General features: G+C 40.7%; 1 protein-coding gene across 3 annotated transcripts in view; it reads left to right on the forward strand.

The window, feature by feature from the left end:
- MAP2K6 (mitogen-activated protein kinase kinase 6) overlaps positions 1–17,297 on the forward strand; it is a 116,004-nt gene that overhangs the window by 74,074 nt on the left and 24,633 nt on the right. For 2 of the 3 annotated variants that reach the window (XM_015086889.3, XM_027048047.2), the window contains exons 2-7: positions 2,855–2,921; positions 11,975–12,023; positions 12,853–12,966; positions 14,828–14,947; positions 16,260–16,376; positions 17,037–17,088. In XM_015086889.3, the coding sequence (XP_014942375.2) occupies positions 2,855–2,921; positions 11,975–12,023; positions 12,853–12,966; positions 14,828–14,947; positions 16,260–16,376; positions 17,037–17,088 (519 nt within the window). Of the gene's footprint in view, positions 1–455; positions 2,027–2,854; positions 2,922–11,974; positions 12,024–12,852; positions 12,967–14,827; positions 14,948–16,259; positions 16,377–17,036; positions 17,089–17,297 lie in introns of those variants that run through there. The other variant, XM_027048049.2, reaches the window with a different exon arrangement.

Here is a 17,297-nt window from a genome sequence, read left to right on the forward strand (position 1 = left end):
TGATGCACTATCAGAAATGAAGGCGGGATGTATACCAACCGCGTAATTCAACCAGCTTTTGTGTCCCCTGCAACTGTTTCGCTGGCTGCTGCCAGAGAAGAGGGAGCCTTCTCTTCTCACACCTGGAAGACTTTATTTTTGTTGTGGTCCTTTATTCCTTTAGTCTCTGTGCCCAAAGGTTGCTCTCTTTCTCTCGTAATATTACTCTTTCTTTGTATAGACGTTTCGATGATTTGTTGAGCTATAGTATAATAATGAATGGCTAATAATTAATTGCTGTGGTGGAATGATTCATCGCTCTGTTTTTCAAAGGCAGTTTGTCCCATAAATAGCTCTCTCTCTCTCTCTCTCTCTCTCTCAACATCTATCTTAAGAGCTGAGTAAGAAATGAAGAAGCGAGAGATGTAGGAATTTCAGAGTAACTTTTGCTTTTGGTTTGCTTACATGGCAACCATGCCTTTTTCACAGGTGAAATGTATTTGACTTTTGTTTTATTTTGTTTTCGCTGAGAGGGCTACAGGGTTGTAGCCGCTGGGAGATCTGAATTACCTGTCGCCTGTGTTGGAGTATAGATGTAGTTATCTGGACAAATGGAATTTGCCGTTCATTCCTCACTGGAGTATCCCATTTAAAATAGCAATCCTTATCTATTTGACTGAGGCTCATGGATAGGAATTGTTGGAATTAGGCCTTTCATCTGTTTGGATTTTCACCATCAGATCCAGCTACTTAACATTCTTGGTATACAGCACAGCCCTGTGTATTGTCTACCCATATGTATGGACACAGTTCGTGGCATTGCCTAACTGACTAACGTAGTAACATGTGCTAAGCGGCCTTCCAAACTCCGGGAGGAGGAGGTGAATAGTGAGTCTTGAGTCTTATAAAACACATAGGTAAGCCCAAAGGAGGAGAGAGTCGAGAAGACCTGTTACAATGAAGGTGGACCCAAAACGCTTTCTCTGCATTGACCACTGCCAAGCATATTTTTTCTTGCCTTTATGCAACTTGGCAGAATTGATCTTCATTTTGGACTTTGAAGGCCTAGAGGGGGAAAAGAAGACTCAATTGCACATTGTCTTGGGCTGTGATAATCTGACCAATTGTGCTCATGAATTTCTGAAGTGATTTTTTTAAATGTGTATTTTGAGAGAGAGAGAAAGAGTGCAAGCGGGGGGTGGGGGCAGAGAGGAAGAGAGGGAATCCCAAGCAGGCTCCACACTGTCAATGCAGAGCTTGATGCGGGGCTCGGTCCCACGAACCGTGAGATCGTGACCTGAGCCGAAATCAGGAGTCAGATGCTTAACTGACTGAGCCACCCAGGCGCCCCTTAAATGACTCATTTTTTTTAAATATGAAATTTATTGTCAGATTGGTTTCCATACAACACCCAGTGAGATTATACACATTCTTTTTCTGAATGATTATAATTAACAGCTACTTAAGGTATGTCTGTGCTCTTTCATATGTGACACCTCATGGTTCTCATATCCAGCCCAGGAAGGTAGGTATTGGTATTATTTCCCCATTTTACAGTTGAGGATATCGAGAGTCAGGTGAATAGTGATTCTGGCGGTCACTTAATGAGTGAAGTACCAGATGTAAACCGAGTTTTTAAAAGCTCATAATCCCATGTTCCCCTGCCCCCCTCCTCTCATCATCTCTAAACTCCTTCCATTGTAGACTAGGGGAATGAGCTCCAATCTGGGTTTTGGAGACCTAGATTCTGATTCCGACTGGGTCATTGCTGGCTCTGTGATGTTGAGCAATCATGGAAGCCTTTGGATGTCATTTTCCTACCAGGAGGTTATACTGTTTGATGTCTTAAGTTTCTTTGCATCTTGAGAGTCTCTGTCCGCCCGCGTCTACCCGACCCTCTATGGGGCTTGTGTCATTGCCACAGTGTGCACCCCTGCGATGTAGAGCAGGGGTGGGGGGAGAAGGAAAGGAGGACCATGGGCATTTGATCCAGCTCTGTTCTGGTTTCTCCTACCAGAGAAAGGAAGGAGGCACAGAATCTCCTTAGGTGAGGAAAATCCTGGGCCCTTAAGAGACTGTTTTCTCTGATCTGCCTCCTGAACTGGCATTTCTCAGTCTGCTTTTTGTTTTTTTTTTTTTTTTATTCATCAGCAACAATTATTTGAGCCAAATTCTCTGTACTTTCAGCCCAGGGATGAACACATGGGTTACATTCCCATCTGGCCCCCAAAGAGGCGATAACCTCTTTGCATGAGCCCATCTATTATCCTTCTTCCTTTTTGGAACAGGGTAAATGTAAATAAATACTCTCTCCGTCTTTTAGGCGTTTCAGCTTTTATGGCAGGTGGTTGAGAAATGGGCAGGTCAGAAGCGTGGGAAAGTATTGTTTATTTTACCTCCAGAGTTGACTCTATCAGATGTTTACAGATTAAATTAGAAAGTTGTAAGATGCTGAGACGAGGGTGACTACATTTGACTGACATTAAAGGGGAAAAAAATTTGTATTCGACACCATCTACCATCATCATCATCGTTGTGTACGAGAAAGAATGAAGAACTCAGAATGACCACCTCTCAGCAGGGAGGAAAGGGCAGGTCTTCCTGGGTAAAGAGAGTTAGCATTCTAATAAGGATATTTTCACCCGTAAGTGGCGAAAAACTTCATCCACGACCACAGAGCATTTGGGAAGCTGTGCTCCGCCTGGGGCTTGGGTGCTTGTCACTCACAGGCTTCCCGGGTGGGAAGTGGGGTTCTGAATGGGGAGATGAGAGCAACACATTCCCAGGCTAGCCCTTTTCCTTTGCTGCAGTCTCTGTCCCCACTCTCATGCTGTCATTTAGACCTTAACCTTGTCCTTATGTCTTTCCCCCATAGGCAGGAAGCGAAACCCTGGCCTTAAAATTCCAAAAGAAGCATTTGAACAACCTCAGACCAGTTCCACGTAAGTTGGCAAGATCATCGTCTTAATCCAAACACTCCACTTTACAGATTTCCTGGGAATAGGGGTTCATTTCTGGACTGGTGCGCAATGCCTCGACTATGGAAAGCATTGTTAGAAAGAAGAGCCCTTTAAAGGGGAAAGCCATGGACCTGGAATAGGTCCGTCAGTCTATATCGAATGGGTCACTTTGAACTCAATGTCTCACATTACCGGTTGGCAGAAAATTGAGTGTCACAAAGTCATTTGGCAGATGGAGTCTTATGAAAGGTTCCTGGACGTGGACTTTCTGCCTTTTCCATATAGGCTTGGGCCAACAAGCGAATCCCCGTATAAAGCCACTACTGTAAAACATGAGTTGAGATGGAAAGATGGCATTTGGTAAGGACTCAGCATCCTGACACCTAAATCCCATCCCGTATAAATAGAGGGCAAAATGAGGTACAGGAGCATTTTTTTTTTTTTTTTAATTAGCAGAGGCTTTGGCCCAGATCCCTAAGTGAGCTCGAGTCCTGGTGAAGCGGGCTACCCTCTCCCGTTCTCTCCCTCGTAATTTCTTTTTCACTCTGTGGGGGAGTGAGAGTACCCCCCTGTCCCGCTGGAAGTATGACCAGCTTATAAAGCATCTGCTTGGGAGGAATGGAAATTGCAAGGAAAAAAGTCATAACAGGAGTATTGGAGGGGCAGAGCAAGCATAAAGAAAGGCCATCCCAATTGAAGCTTGAGTTTGCAAGGCCTTTGCTCATCTCTGCAAAGGTGCCTCCCTTTCAAAAGGGTTTTGGACTTAACCATGACCCATCCTATCAGTAAGCGCACCTCCTGGTGTTGGAATGTGCTGGTAAAAATGCTCATGTCTACCGTAAGACTTTGTCAAGGCCATTGCCATTGCATTCCATTGAAGAATCTCTTAAGTGCAGAGCGGAGTGGAGGGCTTGTCTTCCGGGTTCTACACCATAGTTCAAGGGTCAAGCTCACGTTGCACGATTCCTTTCGTGAGGCTCTACAGGATAAGGTTCCTTCCGTTGCTATCGAGATTAGTTCTTTTGGTCTTTTTGTTTTTGTTTTTTCCTCTGGACCTAAGACCTGTGTAATTAATAACTTTTCCCCTCTGATTGGTTTCTAGAGAGTTTAGAGTCAAATATATTGTTTCCCTGTACTACCTGTATTGGACTCTACATGATATGCTTTTAGAACTTTTCATCTTGAAATTATTGTAGATTCACAGGATATTATACAGAAATGTACAGGGAAGTCCCATGGACTCTTCCCCTAGTTTGTGTCCCTCCCCCCAACATCAACATCTTACACAACACAATATCAAAACAAAGTGGCATTGGTGCAAATCATAGAACTCACTGAGATTTCACCAGTACTGCACGTACTCGTGTGTGTGTGTGTGTGTGTGTGTGTGTGTGTGTGTAGCTCTATGCAGTTTTATCACATCTGTAGACTTATGTAACCACAGCCATAAGCAAGATACTCAACTATATCAACACTGTAAGATTCTTTGACGTCATTCCCTTAGAGCCATGCCCACCTCTAACCCGCAGCCCAAATCTCTGACAACCACTAATCTGCTCCCCATTTCCATTTTGTTGTTCCATGGTTGTTACATAAATGGCATCATGCATCTCCTCCTGTTTGAGGTTGGCTTTTCCATTCAGCATAGTTTCCTTGAGGTTCATTCAAGTTGTTGCATGTATCAGTAATTCGTTCCTTGTTATTGCTGACCCCCTTCAATGGTATGGATATGCCACACTATGTTTAACGCTTTAGCCTTTGAAGGAGATATGGGTAGTTTCCAGTTTGGGGCTGTCAATGCTAAAAACAAGTTCCTGCTTGAAAATAAGTCTTCATTTCCATGGGACCTGTGTCCAATAGTACAATTGCTGGGTCATATGGTAAGTCTGTTTTTAGCTCTGAAACAACTTCCAAAGTACTTTCTGGATGATTGTACCATTTTACATTGTTAGCAGTTTATGAATAATCCAGTTTCTCTGCGTCCCTGCCAACATTAACACTATTTTCCATTTTCGCCATTATGATAGATGTATAGTGATACATCATTGCAGTTCTGATTTTCGTTTCTCTAATGGTGAATGGTGCTGAGTATTTTTAGGTGTTTGTTTTTCATCCATGTATCTTTAGTGGTGAAGAGTCTGTGCACATGTTTTCTTATTCCTTAATTAGCTTGCTTTTTTAACGTTGAATTTTGAGAGTTCTTTCTATATTCTAGACATAAAGAGTTTGTCAGGTATGTGATTTAAAAGCGTTTTCTCCCAATCTATAATTTGTCTCTTCATTCTTTTATTTTGATGAAATCCAGTCTAGCAAGTTTTCTTCTTAGGGATCATGCTTTTGGTGACAATTTTAAGAACACTTTGCTTCACACTTTGTTCTTGTTTTTCAAAATAATTTTGGCTATTCTAGTGCTTTTCTGTTTCCATATTAGTTTTATTTTTTTATTTTATTTTTTCCATATTAGTTTTAGATCAGCTTGTCTGTGTCTACAAATAAATTTGCTGAGATTTTGGTAGAAATTGTGTTTAACATATAGATCAATTTAGAGACAATGGACATCTTTCCTAACTTGAATCTCCTAATCCATGAGCCTGGTAGATTTTGCAAGTATCTAGATTTTCTTTGATTTCTTTTCATCAGTATTTTATAGTTTCATTATACCTATTCTCTACATCAGGTTTTTTTTTTTAATATTTATTTATTTCTTTAGAGAGAGAGAATGAGCAGGGGAGGGGCAGAGAGAGAAGCGAGGGAGAGAGTCCCAAGCAGGCTTCATTCCATCTGTGCAGAGCCCAGTGAGGGGCTCGAACTCACAAACTGTGAGATCATGACCTGAGCTGAAATCAAGAGTCGGAACTTTAACTTACTGAGCCACCCAGGCATTCCTGCATGAGGGTTTGTTAACATTTATACCCAAGTATTTCATTTTGTGGAGAGCAATTATAAATGACACTTCATTTAAAATTTTGGTTTCCACTTGTTAGGAATCAGTATATAGAAATGCAATAGATTTTTCTGTGTTGATATTCCATCCTGTGACCATATTGAATTCACTTAATTGTTCTTTGAGTTTTCGTAGATTATTATTATTATTATTATTGTTATTTTGCATTTTTGTAGATACTTTAGAACTTTCAATGGAGACGATCATGCCTTCTGAAAATAGAGACAGTTTTCTTTCTTCCTTTGCAAGCTGTATTTTTAAAACTTTGAATAAGATTATTATTATTACTATTTTGCTTTGTTTCAGTGGCAAGAATGTCCCATGCTGTGTCACTTAAGATTGATGAGAGCAGGCAACCATGCTTTGTTCTTAAAGAGAAAGCGATCAGTCTTTAACCATTAAGCAGGATGGTAGGTTTTGTAGATTGAGGTTTGAAAAGTTCTTCTCTAGTTGTAGGGTACTGAAGGTTTTTATTGTTAATGTGTTTTGAATTTTGTTAAGGGCTTTTTTCTGCATCACTTGGCACGATCATAGATTTTTCTTCTTTGTACTGTTGATGTGGATTACATTGTGATTGATATTTAAATATTGAACTAGTTTTGCATACCCCAAATAAATTCCACTTGGTTATGGGTACATTATTTTTTTTTACACACTGTGGGACTCAATCTGCTGAAATTTTGTTGAGAAGTTTTGTGTCTAAGTTCATGAGAGATATTGGTCTGTGGTGGGTTGTTTTGAGTTTTGTTTGTTTTGTTTTGTTTTTGTTTTGGTTTGGTTTGTGTTTGGTGTGTGCTATTATTTTCTGGTTTTGATATTAAGGTAGTATTGGCCTCATAAAATCAATTGGTAAGAGTTTCTTCTTCTTTTTTTTCTGGTAGACACATAAAGTCTATGAAACAAAATTAGCCAAAAGATTTCTTTTTCTGGAGCTTTTAAAATACAAATTCAGTTTCTGTAGTAGTTATAGGACTATTCAGATGACCTGTTTCATCATGGCTAAGTTTTGGTCATTGGTGGTTTTCAAGGAATTGGTTCATTTCTTCTAAGTTGTTGAGTTTATAAAAGTTGTTCATAGTACTTCTGGATTATTCTTTGAATGGCTACAGGATATATTGTGATATCCCCTGTTTTTTCCCAAGATTGGTAATTTGTGTGTCCTCTGTTGTTAAATGTTTCAGTCTTGATAGAGGTGTATCAATACTATTGTTTGTTTGTTTTTTTAAGAACCAACTTAAAAAAATTTTTTTTTTATTTTTGGCTTCTCAATTTTACTGATTTCTGCCCTTATTTTTAGTATCTTCTTTGGTAATACATTTTTATATCACCCTCTCAATTCTCTTACATTCCTTCCCTTCACATTTTTAGTCTTCATTCGTTTCTAACTGATATTCATTTTCTGCATTTTATGAATTTTTGAAAGCCATCATAAATCCTTCCTTGGTATAAACAAGTGAATGAAAGCCTACGTAATGCTACACTATTTCTGTGTTCTTTCCCTCATGTGGTAGAATAAACTTTGAATATGATTTTCTTTTTCACTGTGTAAAGCCAAGAGTATCATTTTATTATTGTAGACAATACCACTCAAGCTCATGGAGAGCCTATTATTATTATTATGATTGTTATTGTTATTATTTTAATACTAATGCTTAAATTTGTACTCCTAAAGAAGTAGCTTCCACATTTTGTGTTTTTGTTGGCAAGTTTTTGAGCTTGGCTCGGTGACTCTTACCGTTTATACCCTGCCTTCTTCTGCAGTACTTCACAAAAATAAATATCCTGGGACAGAGCTCCATTCTTCCTAGTTCCATGTGTGTGGTCCCTCTGCTGGAGCTCTTTCTTTGAGTAAGTGATGCCAGTGTGTCTTTGGCTCAGGTCTCTGAGCTGTCCCCTTACTGGACTGGCAGCGGCTAATTCTGAATTGATTCGATGCTAGTGAGTATTATTCCAGTTAACCTCCCAAGAAGCTCAGGAGGCCGTTACTGTTACTCTTACTGAGAAAACAGACCTGTACGGGGTCAGGTGCCTTGCTCAAAACAGTTGAGTATCACTTCATGGGTAAGAGTTCAGGCTCGAGTAAGTTGGTCCGTGTTCGTCTTTGAGATCTACATTTCACTAGTTGAATGAATACCTTAGGCAAGTTATCTAACTCGACAGAGCCTTAGTTTCTTCTTCTGAAAGATGAGAATAAATAATGATGTGATTGCTGTGAGGTTTAGGCATCATAACCTCTATTAAGTGTCTAGCCTTTTCCCTTGGGATTTCTCAAAGAAGGCTGCTCCAAGTGTTGTTGCTGTTATTATTACTAATCCACTAAGTAATTATTTAAAATGTTTTTATTTATTTTGAGAGGTAGAGAGAGAGAGAGAGAGTGAGCGGAGGAGGGGCAGAGAGAGGGAGAGAGAAAATCCCAAGCAGGCTCCATGCTGTCTGTACAGAGCCCGATGCGGGGCTTGAACCCACAAACCCATGAGACCATGACCTGAGCCGAAATCAAGAGTCAGATGCCTAACAGACTGAGCCACCCAGGTGTCCCCACTTAATAATTATTAATAGTTATTATTAAGTGGAAGAGCTGGTGTGCAAAGTCAGGATTCTCTGACTTTCAAGTATATGCTCTTAGCCACATGTCGGACTGGTAGAGAGTGTGGCCAAATAGTCTGTGGCTAGTGAAACAAGAGGCAGGATCTTTTACTCTCGCAGTTGAGAAGACGTTAGAGTGAGGCTCTGGGTTCTAATTTCACCATGTCTTTGAATGACGGGAAGTTATTTAGTCTGTTTTGATGTCAACTCTTCCCATTAAGGTAGAGATAATAGTCCCTCTAAGAGTTGTGTAAATTAAAGAAGATATTTTATATAAAGGGTCTAGCACATGGGTGCCTGGGTGGCTCATTCGATTAAGTGTCCGACTCTTGATTTCAGCTCAGGTCAGTCCTGATCTTGTGGTTCATGGGATTGAGCCCCACATTGGGCTCTGTGCTGTGGGTGCAGATCCTGTTTGGGATTCTCTCTGTATCCCCCCTTCAAAATAAATAAATAAACATTAAAAAAATAATAAAGGGTCTAGCATAGTCTCTGGCCCAATAGACGAATAATAATTGTCATACACCCAGTAAACTGATTACTTATTACTTAGAATTACAAATAAATAATCACTGTAATATGCCGAAGCTTGTTGTTCCTATAAAAGCTAATGCTAGGTGACCGTTGGAGTACCTTTGGCCTTCCAGGGAGGGAATTTTGTAATAAGCTTGTTTCTGTCCCCACAGGTCTAAAATATTGAATAAGCAACGGAGAACATACACCCACAGTTTAACCTCCTGCAGAGACTCAGTGCCCCAGGCAGACTAATAATATGCCCAGTCTGGACAGAACACAGTGTCAACTAATCTAATACGAGGTGTCAGTCTTGGCTGCATCGTTTGATGCTTTTGGCAGACTTGATGAGTCCAAAGGCCTCCGGCTTGGGTGGATTGATCATTTTCATTAGAGGGGAACTGGGTGTTGAGAGTAAGTTCCTTGGATTCAATTAGACTTGGATTGAAATCATGGCTTTACCACTTGGGAGCAAGTTAGTTAAACTCTGAACCAGATGGTTTCTCATCTGGACCATTGGAGTAATGATACTCATAGGAGTGTGTGTGTGTGTGTGTGTGTGTGTGTTTAAGGCATTAAATGAGATGTAGGTAAAGCACTTCACCTGATTCTTTAGGTCAAGACAGATTCAAGTGACATGAGTTTTATTTTCAGCTCTGTTAGGCTGTATGGCTTTAGCAAACCACTGAGCTTTTCTGGGTTCCATTTTTCTCTCATTCTGGAAAATGGCATGACCTCCTCCTATTAGGTACAGGTTTAATGCAAGGTTAGTATAACACTTGAGTCTGTACACTTTTTTTTTTTGTGAAAGTCCAGATAGTAAATATTTCAGGCTACTCGGGCCACAGTGGCCTCTGTTGGATATTCTTCGTAAATTGTTTTTCCACAACTTTTTAAACTTGAAAAAAATTATTAGCTGGGCCACGGGCTGTAATTTGCAAAACTCTACATGGATACTGGGACACCAGAGCTGGAAGGGGTCTTACCCAATGCCCTCATGCAAGAAAATGGAGGTAGCCCCAAATAACCAGTGACATTTCTGTTGCTTCATACCTTTTTTTTAGTGTTTATTTTTGAGAGAGAGAGAGAGAGAGAGAGAGAGAGAGAGAGAGAGAAATCAAGTGGGAGAGGGGCAGAGAGAAAGGGAGACACAGAATCCAAAGCAGGCTCCAGGCTCTGAGCTGTCAGCTCAGAACCTGACTCAGGGCTCGAACTCACAAACTGCGAGATCATGACCTGAACTGAAGTCGGACACTTAACCACTGAGCCACCCAGGTGCCCCAGTTGCTTCATACTTTTTAAAAGGAAGGGTCCTGAACAATTGCAAAAGGTTTTTTTACTATTTATGTTAGTCATGTTTCAAGTAATATCTGTCTTTATTTCAGAATTGCATTGTAATTAGTACAAACTATTGACAGTGAAAGAAACAGTTTTGGAAATTTTAAGAATGAGAAATCAGATTTCTAGAGACTTAATCCTCTGGAACGTATTTCTGAAGAAAATTTCCCTGCTCACAAACACAAGATCTGTAAAAACATCACTGGTGTGTGCGTGTACGTGTGTGTGCGTGTGGATGTGTGTGTTTTCCTCTCAATCTCTTCCTCCTACTCCCTGGTTTTAAGTTAGTATAGAAAAACTTTATTTTAGGTATTCTATGTATTTCAAAGGGATTTTGAGGTGAGGGAGGGCTTGCCATTAAAACTTTAAATTTATGTTTATACCTATGTTTATATTCTTACTTTTTCTTGTTTTTTAAATTTAGTTTCAGCACATGGGGTAGGATTATAACACACGAGGATTCTTCTCTCCTTTCCTTTCATCTTCCCTGTCTTCTATTTTTTCTTGCATTTTTGTAGAGGCAGAGTTCTGGCATGGAATGTCCCCTTAGGAGGACCTGGTTCTCTTTGGTCATCCTTGATTCTGCCAGCACTGGGATCCTTTTGTCTTTTTCTAGTGATGCTTTGGGTGCATTTATTTCAAGAAAATGCTTTTTGAGGCTCCTAATTAGTGGCAAGGCCAAGGCCAAACATCCTTCTCTTGAGCGGATTGATATCAATCCAGGTAGTATTGACGTAGTAGAAATACATACCCATGAGGGGACTGTGTGCTTTCTCTATGGAGACACAAAATCAGCCAACCTCTGGCTTCTGAGATGACCCCTGGGTTGCACGTGCACTATGTATGGAAGAAATATCACAACCAGATTAGACAGCCTGATAGAACAGAAAGTATTCTGATCACAAACCAGGAGACCTGGGTTAGTTGTGACCTTGGACAAGTCACATCAGCCTCTCTGGATGTTTTTTCCATCTGTAAATGTGGGACTAGATAGATTTGGAATTATTGTGGTGAGTTAACATAACCATAGGCTAATTATTGTTTTTTTAAAACAATTGTGGGAGGGGCGCCCGCGTGCCTCAGTTGGTTAAGTGTCGGACTTTGGCTCAGGTCACGATCTAATGGTTCATGAGACTGAGCGCCACATTGAGCTCTCTGCTGTCAGCACAGAGCCCACTTTGGATCCTCTGTCCCCCTCTCTCTCTACCCCTCCCCTGCTCTTGTGCGTGTTCCCTCTTTCTCTCTCTCTCTCTCAAAATAAATAAATAAACTTAAAAGAAAACAATTGTGGGAAAATGTGGTGGAGTAATTGGGCACATTGGTGTTTTTGGATGAAAGAAAAAGTTTGGGACTTACTAGAATAGTATGGTTATTTGTATAACTATTTACACCTAGATCATATTTATCGGATATTTACTATATGCCGGCCATGTTAAAGAAGAAATAGAAACTCAAAGAGATTAAGTCATTTAAACCCAAATTTTATTTTATTCCAAATCCCACACTACTAACACTTTTGTGCTGCCTAATTTTACTGATGAACTTCCACTTTAATCCTGCAGAAAAAAAAAAATCTCTCCAGTTGTATATGATTTGAGAAGGGCATATTTGACTAAATATTTCATGTTTTTTCTTTACCCATTTTCTTTCTTAGGCCACCTCGAGACTTAGACTCCAAAGCTTGCATTTCTATTGGAAATCAGGTAAGAAAAATCATGTGTGCCAGTTAATATCTTGACTGTTTTCCATATGTGCTTTCTGACTGGCTATTGAAAAATTTATTTTCCATTACATGCCATAAGGAGATGGGTCAAAAAGTTTGAGTTTAAGCAGATGTGATATGTGCTCTTGCTATTTTGAATGCCTTATTGAAATCAGGCTGGTGAGGTCCTGATGGAAGGTGTTTGAGGAAGAGTAGATGATTTGCTTTGGGACACATTCCTTAAAGTCCAAGTGTAGATCTCATTGCCATCAGTCAGCAAATGGGTGACACATGTGATGAAGGGGGCAGAGCTAAGGAAGCACAGTGTAGACAGCTCAAACCGAGCAAGTTGAAGAAAAAATTTTTTTGATGTTTATTTATTTTTGACAGAGAGAGAGAGACAGAGCATGAGCGGGGGGAGGGGCAGAGAGAGAGGGAGACAACAGAATCCGCAGCAGGCTCCAGGCTCCGAGCTGTCAGCACAGAGTCCGACACAGGGCTCGAACTCACAGACCGCAAGACCATGACCCGAGCCGAAGTCAGACGCTCAACTGACTGAGCCACCAGGAGACCCACAAACTGAGCAATTTGGAAGCTGAGTTGGAGCTGGATCTCTGTATTGCCCGTGACCAGCAGGTGGCACACCGTGAGAGTCTAAACTTCCCATGGTGCATCTTACATTCAATGGCTGCCTGGATAAGCTTCTAGACAAGAAGCCTGTGGGCCAGAAATAACCCATAGAATGTTGGGAGAAGCCAGAGAGAGGACGAAAGAGACTATGTCCTTTATTTCTTTGTTTACTACTTCAGTATTCCTTTTCTCTCTTGCAGAACTTTGAGGTGAAGGCAGATGATCTGGAACCAATAATGGAACTGGGGCGAGGTGCGTACGGGGTCGTGGAGAAGATGCGACACGTGCCCAGCGGGCAGATCATGGCGGTGAAGGTAGAGTCGATGGTCCCCAAACGTTTTCTGTCTGTGGTGTATATGTTCGTCCATCTCAGTTGCAGATCAATTCTTTTCATAGAAGCAAAACAATATTCAATGGAGTAAAACAAAGAAGGTTAATTGTAGGGAACCCTAGAGACCTCCAAATGTGTGGAAAAGGCTTCCTCGGTATAAGTTACATCTACCAGCTGGTTTTTGTTGTTGTTGTTGTTGTTGTTGTTGTTGTTTTGTTTTTTAATTTTTTTATGTGTATTTATTTTTGAGAGAGAGAGACAGAGTGTGAGCAGGGGAGGGGCAGAGAGAGAGGGAGACACAGAATTCCGAAGCAGGCTCCAAGTTCTGAGCTGTCAGCACAGATCCCGAAGCGGGGCTCGAACTCACGAACTGTGAGATCATGAACTGAGGTGAAGTTGGACACTCAACCGACTGAGCCACCCGGGTGCCCCAGTTTTTTTAACTGATAAATCTGACCCCCTCCTTTTAATTTTTTATGTAACCACCATGTCATCATCACGCTTAAAAGAATGAACAGTACTTCTTTAATGGCATGGAATAACAGCTCCAAATTAAAATTACCTTGATCATCTCAAAGTTGTTTGGTTTTCTTTGCCTGGTGGTTATTGAAATCCAAATCCAAATAAAAGTTCACAAATTGCATTTCGTTGTTATGTCTCAAAAGTCTTTTTTATTCTATATTCTGTTGTTTTTGAAGAATGATCCCTGAAAATCAGAAAACCAGCATTGTCTCCATTTGTGGAAAACAGGAGAGTAAAATGTATCTTGAGTGAATTTGCATCATTTTTGAGCTGTAAAAAGAAACTTAGAATCACTGCATATTTCTTGAGGGGCTTTGGAGAACTACCCTCTCTCCATGAGTTCATGGATTTGGACTATTGTTAGGAAAGCGGATGGTCAGATGACTTGGATCCCTTTGTTTTTGGAAAATGGAGATACCTTTCCCTTACCTTGTAGATTTTTCAATTTGTTCTTCTGCAGACCTTTTGCTAATTAGGCAAAAAATATGAAAGCCTAGTGACACTACATCTTTAAAGAAATTTTTTTTAATGTATATTTATTTTTGAGAGACAGAGACAGAGCATGAATGGGGGAGGGACAGAGAGAGGGAGACACAGAATCCGAAGCAGGCTCCAGGCTCTGAGCTGTCAGCACAGAGCTTGATGCAGGGCTCGAACTCACGAGGCGCGAGATGGTGACCCAAGCCAAAGTCGGATGCTCAACCGACTGAGCCACCCAGGTGCCCCAGAAGCCTAGTGACATTATATATTTTTGCTCATTTCATAGCAAAATCATGCTTCTTTAAGGCTACATTTACTGATGTGACAGATTTCTCTTCTCTCAGAAGCGCTGGGATAGGAATGAACATTTTCTCCATTTCTGTTTGATTCTGTCCATTTCCGATAGCTCTGTCACTTCTTTTACAGTTGCTACTTAATCCAAATATTCTTACTTGTTCCCAAAGAGGGCCTTTGGGGTTTTTTTGTGGGATCCCAAATCAGCCACAAAGTAATGGATACTGTGGTCTCTGAACTGAACATACATAACATAATGAAGCAGACTGTTCTTGTGACTTGGAAATACACTCCCCAACGTTTGCACGTTTTCCAAAATATGTTATCAGAGGGCTTGGGATTTTTCAGGAAATCCAGTGAAAGTCTTCCATATTTCTCATTTGTTACAAATAACTCATCACTAGGACAAATACTTGAGAGGTCATTGCTAGAACTTGTGCTGTGAATTTTGTAGTATTTTCAGGATGGGACTCCTTAAGGTCCCTGCCTTATTAACTGACTCATCCTCAGAGCAGTAACCATAAATTTTTCCATGCATTTCCATTCAGCGGATCCGGGCCACAGTAAATAGCCAGGAGCAGAAAAGGCTACTGATGGATTTGGATATTTCCATGAGGACAGTGGACTGTCCTTTCACAGTCACCTTTTATGGTGCACTCTTCCGGGAGGTAGGTGATCCGTCAATTCAAAATCTGAAGAGAACAGTAACTTGAAAGGAAGTTTCTCTAATTACATCAATGTGATGTATGGTCATGGTCCTCTTTCTTGTTTGACACATCTTCTTTTTTTTTTTTTTTTAGGTTTATTTATTTAGTTAGAGGGAGAGAGAGCACGTGCACAGGAGTGTAGGAGGGGCAGACAGACAGAGAGAGAGAGAGGGAGAGAGAACCCCAAGCAGACTTCTTCTGCGAGAGCCCCACATGGGCTCGATCTCATGAACCATGAGATCAGGACCTGAGCCGAAATCAAGAGTCTGAGCGTAACCGACTGAGCCACAAGGCGCCCCTGGCATGTCTTCTATAGACAGTTTTATATTTGTGCAATGATGACAATGCCCCACCACAAAGTTGGCTTGAAATTGTAGTATTTTTAAATGTGTTTAGCCCTTTTGAAGATGCTGAGGCTCCCTTTCTCCTTTCTGTTTTGGTTTATTTTGGCAGAGTGGTCTATATCAATTGTCTATAGGCTAATTTAGATAGATTTCGTAAAATCTGATATGTTCTAGTCTTTTGACCAGTGGATAAGCTTTACTTAGCCTGTCTATGTACCCTCAAGGCTTAAGCGTATCTCTTGGCTTTACCTTTGCTTTCATTTTACCGTGGCACAGATTGTGATGCTTCAACTCACTCTTCTGACCAGCTTTTCGATTCTTGCCAGCGCTCCGTGTGGGAGATCAGACATGGAGCAGGCATGGAGACCTAAGTTCCTACAGGGCAGTAACAATAAAGGCTTATATTTCTGGGAATCTACCGTTTGTGGCTATTAGTACTGATGTATTTGTTTATTTAAAAGGTTTTTAAAAAATCTGAGTTGACACGCTGTGTCACATTAGTTTCGGGCGTACGGCAGAGTGATTCAACCTCTCTGTGCATTATGCTGTGCTTACCATAAGTGCAGCTACCATTTGTCACCATACAACACTATTATAATATCATTGGCCATATTCCCTGTCGTGTGCCTTTTATTCTCTTAAGTTTTTCATTCCATAACTGGTGTGGCTCTTGGTATTTAGGTTCCAGTCTCTATCAAGGAGTGGGTGATGGTATGTAATTCCTGCTTGGCAATCTGCTAGTTGACTCTTTGGAAACAAACTTGCTTCCTTGTAAGTTCCTTTGAGGTCTGGAAGGGAAATCGTCCATTTCCTCCAAAAACCCAAGTTAAAAAAAAAAAAAAAAAGAGTTCTTCCTGACAGGTGTTAACTGTTTCCTCTTTTTTCCTTTTCTCTCCTTACTAACCGTCTCTGAACCAATCGGTCTCCAGGGTGATGTTTGGATTTGCATGGAACTCATGGATACGTCGCTAGATAAGTTCTACAAACAAGTGATTGACAAAGGCCAAACAATTCCAGAGGACATCTTAGGGAAAATAGCAGTTTCTGTGAGTACATCATGAACCCTACTTACAAGGAGAATGTGAGAAGTCTAGACCTTAGGTGTCCCTGATTCCCTAGTATGAAGAAACGCTAGCTGGACTAGAACTTCCCCCCCGATTCATGTCTGTTGGATGCACGAGTACATCTGTGGATGAGTAAATGAATGCTTTTCTTTCTGGGCACCATGTAGAAGATTCTACCACTGACCTGGTTTGGAAAACTCTCAGTTAAAATGTCTCTAAGCAACGCATTCATCTGCTGTGACCACGTTCCTGGTGGCTATATCCTGATATTAGTTTATTTTGATTTTCACTTGTAGATTTTTAAATATTTTCTTAGGGCTAATAGGGCATAGAAGGAAGCAGAAGAAAATGAAATGGAAAAAAAAGGTTGCTCTCTTAATGGCTCATGAGGGTGGAGAGAAAAAATGTTGGAGACCAAATGAAACACCAGTTAGAGGAGGGAGATGCTGTGAGATCCGGTCCTCTCTGGTGGGTGGAGTCCAATTAGTGTAGCTTCCTCTGTGTTTTCCTGGATAGGGCCACCACTATTTGAGAAAATACCTCACCTTATGACGTTAAGCCAGGGATAATAAACCTGGGTATACTTAACATTCAGTTTCTTTCCAGTGATGGAGAAAAACCGATCTTGTGTTTCTCTTGCAGATTGTAAAGGCGTTAGAACATTTACACAGTAAGCTCTCTGTCATTCATCGAGGTAAGCATCCATGGTGTTGCTTTAGCTGTTCCTTTTATAAAATCTATTTCTTTCACCCAGATTTTTCTTCCCCCAATGGACGGAAGTGGAATTGAGTTAGGCAATAGAACTGAGGGGTTTTCCTTCCCAGATGAATAGCAAATCAGATAAGTAGCCGCTTTTTATCTTGTCTGAGGACATGCGAAGACATGGGCTTTTTATTACACCTA

Source organism: Acinonyx jubatus, chromosome E1 (assembly GCF_027475565.1).
Source record: "Acinonyx jubatus isolate Ajub_Pintada_27869175 chromosome E1, VMU_Ajub_asm_v1.0, whole genome shotgun sequence".
NCBI lineage: Eukaryota > Metazoa > Chordata > Mammalia > Carnivora > Felidae > Acinonyx > Acinonyx jubatus.